The sequence below is a fragment of the Meleagris gallopavo genome, chromosome 5 (genome assembly GCF_905368555.1).
Source record: "Meleagris gallopavo chromosome 5, MGAL_WU_HG_1.1, whole genome shotgun sequence".
NCBI lineage: Eukaryota > Metazoa > Chordata > Aves > Galliformes > Phasianidae > Meleagris > Meleagris gallopavo.
In genome coordinates, this window is record NC_139408.1 from 16353862 (window position 1) to 16369196 (window position 15335).

Below are 15335 nucleotides of genomic sequence, written 5' to 3' on the forward strand. Positions count from 1 at the left end.
CATACACTCCACCCCTTCACGGCATGATCCAGTGATTGAGTTAACTGGAGGGTGTGCCTTCCCTAATACAGAGATCCAAAACATCACGACACTTAAACAATTTCCCGTCGCGATGCATGTTGACACAATTGAAGACGAGCAATGATCAGTGTATGGTGAAAGTTCGTGCTCTTTCATGGGCCAGTGCTCAGTGGTTTTTCTGGAGGCATGTGGTCGTGAGATGTAGGTCCATCCTATGCTCCATCGGTCCCATGTAGACCATCACTGGGTGTTGCACACGATCAACACTGGAATGCTTCAATGGCATTTCATTCCTCCGGAGATTCTAGAGGCTCAAAGACTCATGAAGAATAATACAGATGTTTCAGGGGTACCAGGAGGGATGATCCGCCCTCCAGGGCAAGATACAGGCCGCATTTCTATCCTGGGTCAACACTTGATGTTGTAATGGGGCATGCTCTGGCTGCCCGTTCCATACCTTTTGGGCAGATATCTGTGGCTGCACTAGTGTATCAGGCACAAAAGGAGGTGTCCTGATCTGCCATAGGGATGTGATGGCGGTCCCTTTAGCAGTGAGGATCAGAGTGTTGACCATAATATCAGGAGGCCACGTACCGATTACTGGAGGGACTACCGACCTCCAGTAATCATCCCCAAGGTGCAAGTAGGCCACACCACTTCGGTCCTGCACCTTCCAAGGCCATTTTATTCTATGGATACCTGGATCTAAATTCTCAGGGGCAGGGAGCAGAAGATTATTTTAATTGCCAGTTTGGGGTCTTTCCTGATTATCAATGCCCGTAATTTGGATCCTAAGCGGGGGGGCCCATGTTGTCTGTAGCATATGCTGATGGGTTCTCGAAAATGTAGTGAATATGTATGTGAATTCCTGGAAATCATTAATTATGTATTAGTTTGGCCTATATCTGTACCAAGCTTTTGCCCTACGGTGTGCAAGTTAGGTGGAGCTATCCCCCTTGCACCAGGGCGTATGCGCATCACTAATAAACATACCTGTTCTATATCCTTATTCAGGCTGTAGGGTCTGATTTCTGCATGTCAACTCCTGCAGCTGCTTTGGTGTTGTAGGGACTGGGAATGCCTGAACCTTATCTATGACAGCTCTGGTAGTACTTAGGTCTTTCCTGACCAAACTACCCACAGGAATTTTACAGACAGGCCCGGACCTTGCACCTTCTGAGGATTATAGCCCATCCTCTTTCTTGCAGATAGGCAATTAAGGAATCTGCTGCTTCTCCTGCTGTCTCCAGCGAGTCAAATGTCAACAGGAGGTCATCAATGTAATGATATAAGTTAACATAATCAAGTTTTCTCCAATTTGCCAGGTCACACGCCACTAGATTATGGTAATATGCTGATGAATGCATGTATACCCTTTGGCAGGATCTGAAAGGTCCACTGCCTGCCTCCCCATGTAAACGCAAACTGATGTTGCAATTCTTCGGCAATTGCAATACTGAAGAACTCATTTGCTAAATCTAGAACACAAAGGTAGGTTTTTATCTCCCTACACAACGCGTCCATTAGGGAGGCAATATTGGGTATGGCTGCATGAATACTCTGGAAGTGGGGCAATAAACACATTATGCACCTGGGATGGGAGACGCCCAGTTTCAACCACGTTTGGGTGACCAGAATGGTCCATCCCCCAGAACCACCAATCATCACACTATCAAACATCAAATTTAGTCCCATCTCCGTAAATTATTGATGTTTACACACCTGTGTTAACCAACGCCATAACCCTCTGAATATTCTTCCGGGACCAAAAAATTGTCAACTCTACATAGGGGAACTAACATCCCCTGTCACGCCATCAATTGTCCTATGGCTAAGTCTTTTGTGTTTGGTGGCTCAGGTATCGTGGCCAGAGTCACCTGAGGAGGCTTCTTCCTTCTACAAGGAACTAGAAAATCTTCCAAATGTCACGTTGCTGGTGGTAATTTGTCACTAATTCTTACCCTAGATTTTTTGGGAGTGATTTTGAAATTTTTGATTGTTCTTCAACTGCTTCCATAGCTGAAGGAGGACATGATTGGACTGGCGATCAGTTTTTGCAAATTGATGAACCCCAGCCCGGATTAAGTCATGAAACACTCGTTTTTGGGATACCCATATGGGTCCTGATTGAGGAGTTCGTGGAGTGGGTCTCCTGGTTTTAATAACAGGAAGAACCTCTGCCTCTTCCAATGATCGAATATTGCACCTGGTCTGAAGGCTCTCTGTCTCCCCTAGATCGGCTACCAGCTGGGCAGTGTGTTGGAGCACGGACTCTGAGGTTACTAGAGGGTTTAGTATAGAAACAAGTTCCATACAGGTGGGAAGGAGCCTGTTGCAGGATCAGATCTCTCATGCCTGCTGAGAATCTTATCACGTCCATCAACCAATCTATTACCAAGTGGTTTTCCTTGGTATATTGGATGCCAGCATATAGCCTCTGCACAAGGTGCTAATTTAGAGATTTCTGGCCCATCGAGCATAACACTTTCTGCTCCTGAATCCCATAAACTCAACAGCCAAGCTTGCATGCTTTCTCTGGGCCTTTGACAGAATCACTGTACCAGGTCCATTAATTCCATGGCGGTATAAGGACAGGCTGTCACATGGAAATGGGGTTGGGCAGGGGGCCACTGACTGGGGGCATGTCTGCTGGGCTTTTTCTTTTGCTTTCTTATTTTTTCCTTTTGAGTTACTGTAGGATGTATCTCAATGGGATATGCGGCAAGCAGAGCTTCCACATCTGATTTAGAGGTTTTATCTTCTAGATCGACCAGGTCCATTGATTCAGGAACCAGGCTACAATCCATTGAGATGTTATGGACCTGCCCTATTGGGAAATTTAGGCTTGATTTTTTCCCTGTCAGTATCCAGAGTCCTTGTTCTAATTTTTCTAAGCAGTCTCATAATAATTTACTTTCATTTTCTAAAGTATTGGCTCTCATTTTGGCCTGAATTAAAGCATTTAACAGTGGCTATGTCACAGTAGAAGCAGCTAGCTTCTGTTCTTTTGTAACCAACATAATTGTAATCTCAGGTCAAACCATGAAAATAACATGCCATGTGAAATGCAGGATATTTCCCATAACACGCAGGGGACCCCATATTCCAATCACGGTCTCCAGTTCATAGTAAGGCAGCCCCAGAAATCCTGGGATCTGTCCAGGAATGGCTTTGTTTACGGGAGTAAAGTTCACCCCTCAGACCAATTTACAGATATTCCAAATGTAATACTTTTTTTTTCTTTCTTTCTTTTTTTCTTTTTTAAAGTGTTTTTGGCCAGGCTGGCACACCAACTGTACAACCAACAAACGTACAGAGAGCAGAGTGGTGTCTGAGCCACCTCCTGCACTTGTCTGTTACCGCAGTCTGTAAGGACCCGCAGGGGCTGAGGTCAGGATTCCCATCCCTGATGTATGTTCCGATGGAAGGTGCGGAGCAGCCGTCCCTGGGGTTTCAGTGAAAGTCCGGGAACGGGCTGTCCTGCCCCATCAGCTCCGTGCCACCGCAGTGTGCCGCTGCCAGGAGGAATGGCGGCCTCCTGGCTGGCAGCGCTGGTCCCTCCCGCGCAGGCCGGGCCTTCCCGCTGGGGCCTCTCAGCTGGGCCCGGAGCCGTGCTGCAGTGCCGCCTGGTGCTGCTGGCAGAGCTGTATGCCCGGCCCTGCCAAGCCCTGCTGCCTCCTGGGCCGCTGCTGCCTCCTGGGCCCCGCTGCGACCTGCTGGGAGGCCATTCTGGTGCTCTCGTGAGAGCAGGGCAGGGCCAGAGCTCTGTACCACGAGCACAGCGGGGCGGGAGCGACGCCCGGGTGCTGTCGGCATCCCCGCCCCGTACGTTGCATCCCCACACCCTCAGCAGGAGCCCGGCCCCTCAGGCGTGTTCCCAGGACCCCCCGGGTCCTGCCGAGCCGTGCCACCACGCAGTGACCCTGCAGCGGGGCCAGGCGCTGCCCCACGTCCCAGCCCTGCGGACAGGCAGGGTTTCGCTTTTGAAAGCGCCCACGCACCCATCGCACACTTCCTCCTTCCCCAGCACCGGGCTGCACGCGGGGACACGGGCAGGGACAGCTCAGCCTGCAGCCTTCCTTCCACTGCAGAGTTGGGGTTTCTGTGCTGTCCTCGCAGCAGCCGCACAGCCCTGGGACTGCAGCAATCTGAGGCTGTCCCTGTGTCTGCTCCTGCAGCGGCGATAGCAAAGCGGGGCAGCAAGACCTCTTCCTGCATGCTGCAGGCTCAAATAGAAGAGCATCATCTTATGCACTGCATTGCTTCTGTGCAGGTGGCACGGCAGCTGTGTGAGGTTGGTGCTCACAATGGGTTCCTGCATGGAGAAAACATCCCCTCCTGCCTGTGCTGCGGGGAGGATGTTGGGTCCACTTGTACCCAGATGCAGGCAGTGCTGTGTCCCAACAGCTGATGCAAGGGCCCCGCTGCCAGCATGGGACCTTATTCTCCCCCACTACTGCCTGAGGAACCACAAAGGCAGCTCTAGGGCCGCACTATAATGTGGTATGCACTAGAGTGCAGAGGGACTAAATTTTTGGAGTCAGTCCAGTCCCTGTAGGGACCCTCTCTGCATGGGCACAGCCAGATCCCCAGCCCATGCTCAGAGACATGAGAACCCAGGCAGGTGGACTCCCCTTGGTGACACACAGGCAGTGAGCCCCGTGGTGGGGCTGCGTGACGCCAGAAGCGGAGACAAGCCTCATATTTGGGCACGAAGCAGGTTATTGGAGGCTGGGACCCGGCAGGCGGCTGATAACCCTGCTGATAACGGCTCCCACTGCACCTCGCCATCCCCATTGGCTCCTGCCAGCAGGGGCTGCTGCCTATATCTCCCCCTCCCCATCCTGAGCTGCAGGCTGTGCACGTGGGGCATGATGATGCCTGCCGGGGTGCTGGGGTTGCTATTCTGCGTGCAGCTCTGCACGGGTGAGTCGTGGGGCAGTTGGGTGGCCGTGGGACGAGAGGGAAGCAGAGGGGCAGGGTTGCAGCCATGGGACAGGCAACCCCAGGCTCAGCCACGTCCCTGGGGTGCCCACAGGCAGCGAGGAGCTGCGGCTGGTGGATGGTGGTGGGCGCTGTGCCGGTCGGGTGGAGGTGAAGCACGAGGGTGAATGGGGCTCCGTCTGCAGCTACGACATACAGTGGGACGCGCAATGGGCCGGAGTGGTGTGCCGGCAGCTGGGCTGCGGCACAGTAGCCCATACGTCCCCAAATGCCCCATTTGGGCAAGGCAAGGGACGCATCTGGCTGCAACCGTACTTTTGTGACGGCACTGAGTCCACCCTGCAGGACTGCTCTCACTACGGCTGGGGCAAGCACTTCTGTGGCCATGAGTGGGATGTTGGGGTGATCTGCTCAGGTGAGTCGGGTATCTGGGAAGGGAACAGAGTGCCAGGATCCCTTGGGTGGAGCTGAGGCCAATCCCTTATGCAGAGGCGCTGGAACTGCGGCTGGTGGACGGTGGGGGACCGTGCGAGGGGAGAGTGGAGGTGAAGCTGCGGGGACGCTGGGGAACAGTGTATGACAATGCCTGGAACATGGATGATGCTGAGGTGGTGTGCCAGCAGCTGGGCTGCGGCTCAGCTGCTCACACCAAGTTTACCTCACAATTATTACAAGATTACAGTACCCTAATGTTGGGCTTTATCAACTGCAATGGAAACGAGAAGGCCATCTGGGACTGTAAGATAAAGCGCTGGGGTCCCTACAAATTTCGTCGTGATTATACCACCACTGTGGTCTGCCAAGGTGAGAGCTGGGGACATGCAGCACAGTGGGGAACACATCGCCCACATCCCCCAGCCCAGCAGCCCACCTCTCCTGACAGGGTTCTCCCGGCTGGCTGGAGGGGACAGTGAGTGCTCAGGGAGGCTGGAGGTGCGGCAGGGCCGGGCCTGGGTCAGCGTCTGTCACGGCCACGTGGACCTCATGGCCGCCCAGGTCGTCTGCAGAGAGCTGGGCTGCGGTACAGCACTGGCCCTACTGGAAGCTGGGCATTTTGGGGAAGCAGACGGGCCTTTCTGGCATGGTGCCTTCGATTGCAACGGCACCGAGCCCCTCCTGTCCGCTTGCACACGGAGGCCTCCCAACATCCAGAACTGCACCCAACCCGCAGCCGTCATCTGCTCCTGTAAGTGCAGAGGTCGTGGATCTGAATCAGTACCACACAGTGCGGTGTACGTGGGGGGGTCCCTCGCTCCACCAACCCCAGTATCCTCTCTCTGCTGCAGCCTACACTGGGTTCCGGCTGGTGAATGGAGATTCAAATTGCACTGGGCAGGTGGAGGTGGAGGCACAAGGTGTGTGGGGTCCCCTGTGTGCCACTGCCTGGGACCTGCCTGACGCCCATGTCCTCTGCCACCACCTGGGCTGTGGCTCTGCCGTCTCCGTGCCCCCCCCAGGCCATTTTGGGATGGGTATGGGGACACTGCGACGTGATGCCCTCAGCTGCACTGGGAGGGAGCGGCATCCAGGCGAGTGCCCCGTGCAAGTGCTGGGGCAGCCCGCCTGCCCAACTGGGCACACCGCTGCCGTCAACTGCTCAGGTGAGTGTGGAGACCATGGGGAGCTCCAGCAGGTAGGGAGCAATGCCTGTTCCCACTGCACAGCCAGGCTGTTGCAGGTGTCACCAAGCCCCTGAGGCTCCACGGTGGGGAAAGCCGTTGCGACGGACGGCTGGAGGTGGCCGTGCGCCCGGTGTCTGGGCCCGTGTGTCTGTGGGGCTGTGGGACAACGGCACTGCCACCGTGGCGTGCCGGCAGCTGGGCTGCGGTGTGCCTGAGAAAATCCATGCTGCGCCGGACAACGGCTTGGGCCCCATGGAGCTGCAGGAGCTGCGCTGTGTTGGCACCAAGGAGCTCCTGGCACAGTGTAACACCTCGGGAATGGCCAGCGAGCCCAGCAAGAGTCCTGAGGAGTTGGTCATCGCCTGTTCAGGTGGGTACACAAGGAAGGGCCATGAGCAAAATGGTGCCATCCCCATCCCCAGCCCAACACTCTCCCACACAGGCAGCCGGCAGCTGAGGCTGGTGGGCGGCCCCGGGCGCTGTGCTGGCAGGGTGGAGGTGTACAGCGAGGGCACCTGGGGCACCGTCTGCCAGGACACCTGGACCCTGCAGGATGCCACCGTCGTCTGTCGCCAGCTGGGCTGCGGATGGGCCCTGGACGCACCTGGCTCCGAGCGCTTTGGGCCTGGCACTGGGACGCTGTGGCCGGGTGCTGGAGGCTGCTCTGGGACAGAGGATGCTCTCTGGCACTGCCCGGCCCCAGTGCAGCGTGACTGCCAGCGCGGCGGTGGTGCGGGTGTTGTGTGCTCAGGTGAGTGCCACCATGCCTCTGGATGGGAGCAGCACCACTGCCCTCGAGGTACAGTGATCCCCTGACCTCCTTGCAGGGCTGCTGGACCTGCGGCTGACAGGAGAAAGCAGCAGATGCCGTGGGCACCTGGAGGTGCTGCATGAGGGGATCTGGGGTCCTGTTTGCGCCAATGGCACCAGCCCTGCAACGGCCTCTGCTGTCTGCCGTCATCTGGGATGTGGCACTGGGGGGAAGCTGGAAGAACCCTTCTCTGCAGTGGGCTCAGAGCCCGCCTGGCTGAGCTGGGTGAGATGTGAGGAGGGGGCCCGCTCATTCTGGCGCTGCCCCTCGGCGCCCTGGCAGCTGCAGGAATGCGACACCACTGGGATCACCCACATCGAGTGTGATGAGGACACCAGGGACAGCAGTGAGGCCACCAGCCCAGCCCCAGGTAGCAGCCACCAGGACAGACCCACCTCAACAAATGGCTTTGTCCGTGCTCGCTGTCCTCTAACTGCTGCCATGAGATCCCCTTGGGGCTTCACGCTTCCCATCACTGCCCCACAGCTCTCACCCACAGCGCTGTCCCCATGACTGCAGCTGCAGCACCCAGGAGTGTGTCAGCACTCACGGTGCTGTGCGTGGTCCTGGGGACGCTGCTGTGCCTGGCCCTGGCCGCCCTGGCTGTTCTGGCACACCGCACATGGGCCCAGTGCCAAGGTGGGCAGCACTCTGGGGGTTCCACAATGCGGGGCAGAACCATGGACACCACGGGCACTGGTGCCATGCATGCTGCCTTGCAGAACCCAGCAAGGATGCTGCCTCTGAGGTTGTGTATGAGGAGCTGGACTACAGCCTGATGCCTGATTACCAGGAAGTTCCCAGCCAGACAGGTGGGAGCAGGAGGGTCATCAGTGCCTGGGGCTGTCCCCATCCACTGTCATGTCCCCTACACCTCTCTTCCCCTCCAGGCTCTCTGTCCCAGGGCTCAGGGAGAAAACTGTCAGATCACAGTGGGGACGGTGTAGATGAGAGCGACCTCCAGGTCTCCCCAGGTAGGAGCACAGGCACAAGGTGCACTGTGAGGACAGAAAGGCACTGGGTAACCTTCTGAGGAGATGTAGCCAAACAACTTTGATGGGGAGGTGTGTTTCCTCACCACTTGCTTGTCTGTGTCTGTCACAGATCCCCTTGCCCAGCCCCAGCACAGCCCCTCACATGGCTATGATGATGCTATGGCTGTGCCGGACGATTCCCCCACTCCTCACCCTGGGGAAGCCCCCGCACAGCCCCCCGAGGACACAGGATATGACGACGTTGGTGTCAGCACCCTGGGCACATCGCTGTGAGCAGGACATGAGGACATGGCTGGAACAGGGACCTCTGTCCCCAAGAAGGGGCAGCCCTGGCCTTGGCAGCATCACCTTTCCCTGCCTGCTGCACAGAACAGCAGCAATCTGCTCCATTCTCCTTCCTGAAACTGAGACACAACAGCAAATTGACTTTTGAAAATAATTTTCTGTAACTTTTTCCTAATGAGTATCTCTTCTTTACTAAAAAGCCAAATCTCCGCAGAAAGTCACTTCCAGCCTTGGCTTCTGTACCTGAGTCTGTCAGTCGTCCCTCGGGGCTCTGGGGCAAAGACAGATTTCAGAGACCTCCCCTTCGGCTCTGGGCACGGGGGTAACAACAAGAAGAGTGTGAAAGCTGACAGAGATGAGGTGGGATGGCTCCCATGACTGCTGCGCTGCAGTGGAAGGACAACAAGGACCACGGGTCCCCACAGGCACACAGGTGCAGGCACGCTGCCACACGCTGTGGTTTCACCCGGCTGGCAGCTGAGCAGCACCCGGCCGTTCGCTCACTCCGCCCCTGCCCCCAGTGTGCCATGGGGGAGAGAGCTGTAAACAGACTCGAGGGGAGATACAAACAGAAAAGGGCAGAAAGCAGTTACAGAAAGTCAGAGGATAACTGTAGTGTATGTATCTCTACACACATTTGCAGTCTTTCCACACTGTACAGTTAACAAATGTGTATTTAGCAGAGTGGCATAGTTGGGATGGTGTTTTACAGGTTTTACAGTTAGATAGATTATCGTGATGGAAACAGACAAGCAAAAGAAAGGAAATGCTCACTCATGTGCTAAGCTTGCAGTAGAAAACGCCAAAGAGAGGGATCTCCAGAAACAGATCATACCCCAGTGGCAATTGTCCCTCACATGGGGTCTAGGAGAGGTGCAGCCAGGCTCCACCCCCTCTGGTCACACCGCTGAATTGCCTTCACCTGTGCTCCTGCAGCTGACTCACTGCTTGCCTCAGGTGATCAATCAGTCATTCAGGCCATGACTCAATAGTTCCCATACACTCCACCCCTTCACGGCATGATCCAGTGATTGAGTTAACTGGAGGGTGTGCCTTCCCTAATACAGAGATCCAAAACATCACGACACTTAAACAATTTCCCGTCGCGATGCATGTTGACACAATTGAAGACGAGCAATGATCAGTGTATGGTGAAAGTTCGTGCTCTTTCATGGGCCAGTGCTCAGTGGTTTTTCTGGAGGCATGTGGTCGTGAGATGTAGGTCCATCCTATGCTCCATCGGTCCCATGTAGACCATCACTGGGTGTTGCACACGATCAACACTGGAATGCTTCAATGGCATTTCATTCCTCCGGTGATCCTAGAGGCTCAAAGACTCATGAAGAATAATACAGATGTTTCAGGGGTACCAGGAGAGGAGGATCTGCCCTCCAGGGCAAGATACAGGCCGCATTTCTATCCTGGGTCAACACTTGATGTTGTAATGGGGCATGCTCTGGCTGCCCGTTCCATACCTTTTGGGCAGATATCTGTGGCTGCACTAGTGTATCAGGCACAAAAGGAGGTGTCCTGATCTGCCATAGGGATGTGATGGCGGTCCCTTTAGCAGTGAGGATCAGAGTGTTGACCATAATATCAGGAGGCCACGTACCGATTACTGGAGGGACTACCGACCTCCAGTAATCATCCCCAAGGTGCAAGTAGGCCACACCACTTCGGTCCTACCTGCACCTTCCAAGGCCATTTTATTCTATGGATACCTGGATCTAAATTCTCAGGGGCAGGGAGCAGAAGATTATTTTAATTGCCAGTTTGGGGTCTTACCTGATTATCAATGCCCGTAATTTGGATCCTAAGCGGGGGGTCCATGTTGTCTGTAGCATTTTCAGGCACTGGGTCTGCCGTCTCTAGCCCTTTCATTCATGTTCCGCAGGGTTTCATAGAGTCTTTTTGTCCACCCCTTCAAGGACTGAGAGTCTGTCTTCAGGGCAGCTCTAACATTTAATGAGGCCTGCCCCCATTGGATCATATGGCAGATAGAATCACCATTCAATGTTATTTTTTTCCTGCCCAGCACTGTATCGTTGCACCAGTAAAATGAGTACCTTTGTTGCTCTCGATGACTTGAGGTGTCCCATAGGCAGACAGCAGCTTAGTAAGTGCCTTAATAGTATATGCCTGATTTGCTCTCGGTGCTGGATAGCCTGCAGTAGCCCACTTGCAGTGTCGATGCAGGTCAGGGCATATCTCGCCGCCTCAGACGAAGGCAGGGACCCAATGTAATCAACCTGCCATCGCTGGAGAGGATTGTGTCCTCTAGCAAGATGGGCTGTTGTTTCAGGCAACGATCTCGGTCTCATCTTGGAGCAAGCGTAGCAGTGTCAGCATGCCTGGGCGATGTCAGATAGTTGCACAGGCAGCCCCCATGTTTTAGCAGCTGCCCACATTGTCTTTTGTCCAGCATGCCGTAGCTTCTGATGTAACCAACGGGTGATGTTCCTCAGATGGTGAATTCTCAATCCATCGAACTTGGGCCAGTGTGTCTGCTTTGTCATTTCCCGGTGACTGCAGGGCTTGGTGACCAGAAACATGGTAGCCGTGTGCAGTCCTGTGTTTAACTGCATTCCATATGCCTAACCACATATCCCTGCCCCATTCCTGGGTGTCCCACTGTGCAATCCAAAGAGTGAGCCCCTGGTACGCAGCCCAACTATCCGTACAGATATTCAGAATACCATCACCAGGTTCCTTGGTTATAACTATCCACACAGCTCGCAGTTCTACCCATTGGCTGCTCTGACCATCCCCCTCGTCAAACCAGATTGTCTCGGTGGAAGGATGGTATGCTATCGCTCTCCACTTGCTCAGGTTGCCTTTGCTGGACCCATCTGTGGACCCAGATCTGATAGGACCTGATAGGGTATGATAGGACCCATCCTATCTTCAGGGATAGGATATTTCCCCTCCTGAACAGGACTCTTCTCTGGTGGAGTAACCAATGTTTCTTTTGGTGCATCACCATGATACGTCAGTGGGCCTAGGATCTTCTGGAGTTCTTCTTTTAGTGGTGATGAAGACAGACTACTTCTCTGGCTGAGATAGGCGACCCATCCTGCCTCTGTTTGTGCCTGGTCTACCCCGTCTTAGGAATGTGGGTCAGATCTTCTACCCACCTCTGAATCAGCAGGGTGGTCTTAACTATGATTTCAGCTGTTTGGGTTATCGGCCGTACCGCTTGTAATGTGGAGTAGGCAGCCAATAACTGTTTTTCAGTCATACTATATCTTTCTTCTGCTCCATGCCAGACCTGGGACCAGAATCCAATGGGGGTCCAAACAGAACTCTGGCATTGCCACAGGCCCCAGCCAAAGCCATCCTGAGTGACGTGAACATCCAACTCGGCTGGGATGGTAGGATTGAATATACCCAATGCCTGGGCTTGTTTAACTGCCAGTTTTGCCTGTTGGAAAGTGTCCTGTTCTGTTCTCCCCCAGTCCCATAGCTGCCCCTTTTTCGTGAGTCTGTATGATGGCCTGAGCAGCTGCACTAAATGAGGTATAAATGGACACCAGTATCCCAATATACCTAGAAACTCTGAAGAGTAAAAGACAGTTCACAGAAATAAAGGATAAAAGCTAGTTTACAGAAGCAAACGTGCAGAGGCTGCTAAAAGGATGAGGACTGCAACAAGCTGGGATTAAAACAATGTGGGGGTGAGGACAAAGATAAAAATTTTGAGAACAGCTCGAGGACGTTTTGGTAAGTAAGTGATAAGATGTCCACAAGGCAAGTTAGAACTGGATCAGGGGCTACCCCTCCCACAGGGTCAAGAGTTTGCAGCAAGGAAGACTACGATCCTTCACAAGGAAGACGATGAGCCTTCATCCCACTACCACCAGGAAGAGACCCCACTGCTCACGGCGCACGCGCAAGAGGGAAGAACCATATGCTGATGGGTTCTCAAAAATGTAGTGAATATGTATGTAAAATCCTGGAAATCATTGATTATGTATAAGTTTGGCCTATATCTGTACTAAGCTTTTGCCCTACGGTGTGCAAGTTAGGTGGAGCTATCCCCCTTGCACCAGGGCGTATGCGCATCACTAATAAACATACCTGTTCTATATCCTTATTCAGGCTGTAGGGTCTGATTTCTGCATGTCAACTCCTGCAGCTGCTTTGGTGTTGTAGGGACTGGGAATGCCTGAACCTTATCTATGACAGCACTGGTAGTACTTAAGTCTTTCCTGACCAAACTACCCACAGGAATTTTACAGACAGGCCCGGACCTTGCACCTTCTGAGGATTATAGCCCATCCTCTTTCTTGCAGATAGGCAATTAATGAATCTGCTGCTTCTCCTGCTGCCTCCAGCGAGTCAAATGTCAACAGGAGATCATCAATGTAATGATATAAGTTAACATAATCAAGTTTTCTCCAATTTGCCAGGTCACACGCCACTAGATTATGGTAAATGCTGATGAATGCATGTATACCCTTTGGCAGGATCTGAAAGGTCCACTGCCTGCCTCCCCGTGTAAACGCAAACTGATGTTGCAATTCTTCGGCAATTGCAATACTGAAGAACTCATTTGCTAAATCTAGAAGATAATGGTAGGTTTTTATCTCCCTACACAATGTGTCCATTAGGGAGGCAATATTGGGTATGGCTGCATGAATAGGCAAGTTCCCTAATTTAATTCTCTGTCCACTGTCATTCTTCGTTTCCATCCAACTTTCGCACTGGCCATATGAGGGAATTATAGGGGCTATGCCAACTTTTTCTAATTCCTGCACCATTCTTGATATTTCATCTTGTCCACCCGGAAGTCTATACTATCTCATATTAGTAATCCAGCACGGTTTTGGCAGGCAAATAGGCTCATGCTTCACATGGCCTCTCAGTATTGCCTGTACCGCCCTGACACTAATGCACCTTTGTCAAAGTCTGAACTTGCCCCCAGTTGCCTGGAGACCCAGACTCCATAAAAAGTCTATGCCCAAGATGTACTCTGGAAGTGGGGCAATAAACACATTGTACTCCTGGGATGGGAGACGCCCAGTTTCAACCACGTTTGGGTGACCAGAATGGTCCATCCCCCAGAACCACCAATCATCACACTATCAAACATCAAATTTAGTCCGATCTCCGTAAATTATTGATGTTTACACACCTGTGTTAACCAACGCCATAACCCTCTGAATATTCTTCCGGGACTAAAAAATTCTCAACTCTACATAGGGGAACTAACATCCCCTGTCACGCCATCAATTGTCCTGTGGCTAAGTCTTTTGTGTTTGGTGGCTCAGGTATCGTGGCCAGAGTCACCTGAGGAGGCTTCTTCCTTCTACAAGGAACTAGAAAATCTTCCAAATGTCACGTTGCTGGTGGTAATTTGTCACTAATTCTTACCCTAGATTTTTTGGGAGTGATTTTGAAATTTTTGATTGTTCTTCAACTGCTTCCATAGCTGAAGGAGGACATGATTGGACTGGCGATCAATTTTTGCAAATTGATGAACCCCAGCCCGGATTAAGTCATGAAACACTTGTTTTTGGGATACCCATATGGGTCCTGATTGAGGAGTTCGTGGAGTGGGTCTCCTGGTTTTAATAACAGGAAGAACCTCTGCCTCTTCCAATGATCGAATATTGCACCTGGTCTGAAGGCGCTCTGTCTCCCCTAGATCGGCTACCAGCTGGGCAGTGTGTTGGAGCACGGACTCTGAGGTTACTAGAGGGTTTAGTATAGAAACAAGTTCCATACAGGTGGGAAGGAGCCTGTTGCAGGATCAGATCTCTCATGCCTGCTGAGAATCTTATCACATCCATCAACCAATCTATTACCAAGTGGTTTTCCTTGGTATATTGGATGCCAGCATATAGCCTCTGCACAAGGTGCTAATTTAGAGATTTCTGGCCCATCGAGCATAACACTTTCTGCTCCAGAATCCCATAAACTCAACAGCCAAGCTTGCATGCTTTCTCTGGGCCTTTGTCCGACTCACTGTACCAGGTCCATTAATTCCATGGCGGTATAAGGACAGGCTGTCACATGGAAATGGGTTTGGGCAGGGGGCCACTGACTGGGGGCATGTCTGCTGGGCTTTTTCTTATCCTTTCTTATTTTTTCCTTCTGAGTTACTGTAGGATGTATCTGCAATCTGCGGCAAGCAGAGCTTCCACATCTGATTTAGAGGTTTTATCTTCTAGATCGACCAGGTCCATTGATTCAGGAACCAGGCTACAATCCATTGAGATGTTATGGACCTGCACTATTGGGAAATTCCGGCTTGATTCTTTCCCTGTCAGCATCCAGAGTCCTTGTTCTAATTTTTCTAAGCAGTCTCATAATAATTTACTTTCATTTTCTAAAGTATTGGCTCTCATTTTGGCCTGAATTAAAGCATTTAACAGTGGCTATGTCACAGTAGAAGCAGCTAGCTTCTGTTCTTTTGTAACCAACATATCTCAGGTCAAACCATGAAAATAACATGCCATGTGAAATGCAGGATATTTCCCATAACACGCAGGGGACCCCATATTTCAATCACGGTCTCCAGTTCATAGTAAGGTGCCCCAGAAATCCTGGGATCTGCCCAGGGATGGTTTTGTTTACGGGAGTAAAGTTCACCCCTCAGACCAATTTACAGATATTCCAAATGTAATACTTTTTTTTTCTTTCTTTCTTTATTCT

At 52.4% G+C, this 15335-nt stretch overlaps 1 protein-coding gene across 1 annotated transcript; it reads left to right on the forward strand.

The window, feature by feature from the left end:
* Positions 1-4879: 4879 nt before the first annotated feature.
* LOC146544256 (scavenger receptor cysteine-rich type 1 protein M130-like) lies at positions 4880-8886 on the forward strand. Its single transcript, XM_085224487.1, is given in 13 exon segments — positions 4880-4947; positions 5060-5380; positions 5455-5769; positions 5849-6151; positions 6252-6566; positions 6644-6706; positions 6709-6957; positions 7030-7338; positions 7415-7768; positions 7885-8037; positions 8121-8210; positions 8289-8372; positions 8503-8886. Coding segments are annotated over 13 exon segments (2775 nt in total). The 5' UTR covers positions 4880-4892; the 3' UTR covers positions 8667-8886.
* Positions 8887-15335: the final 6449 nt, after the last annotated feature.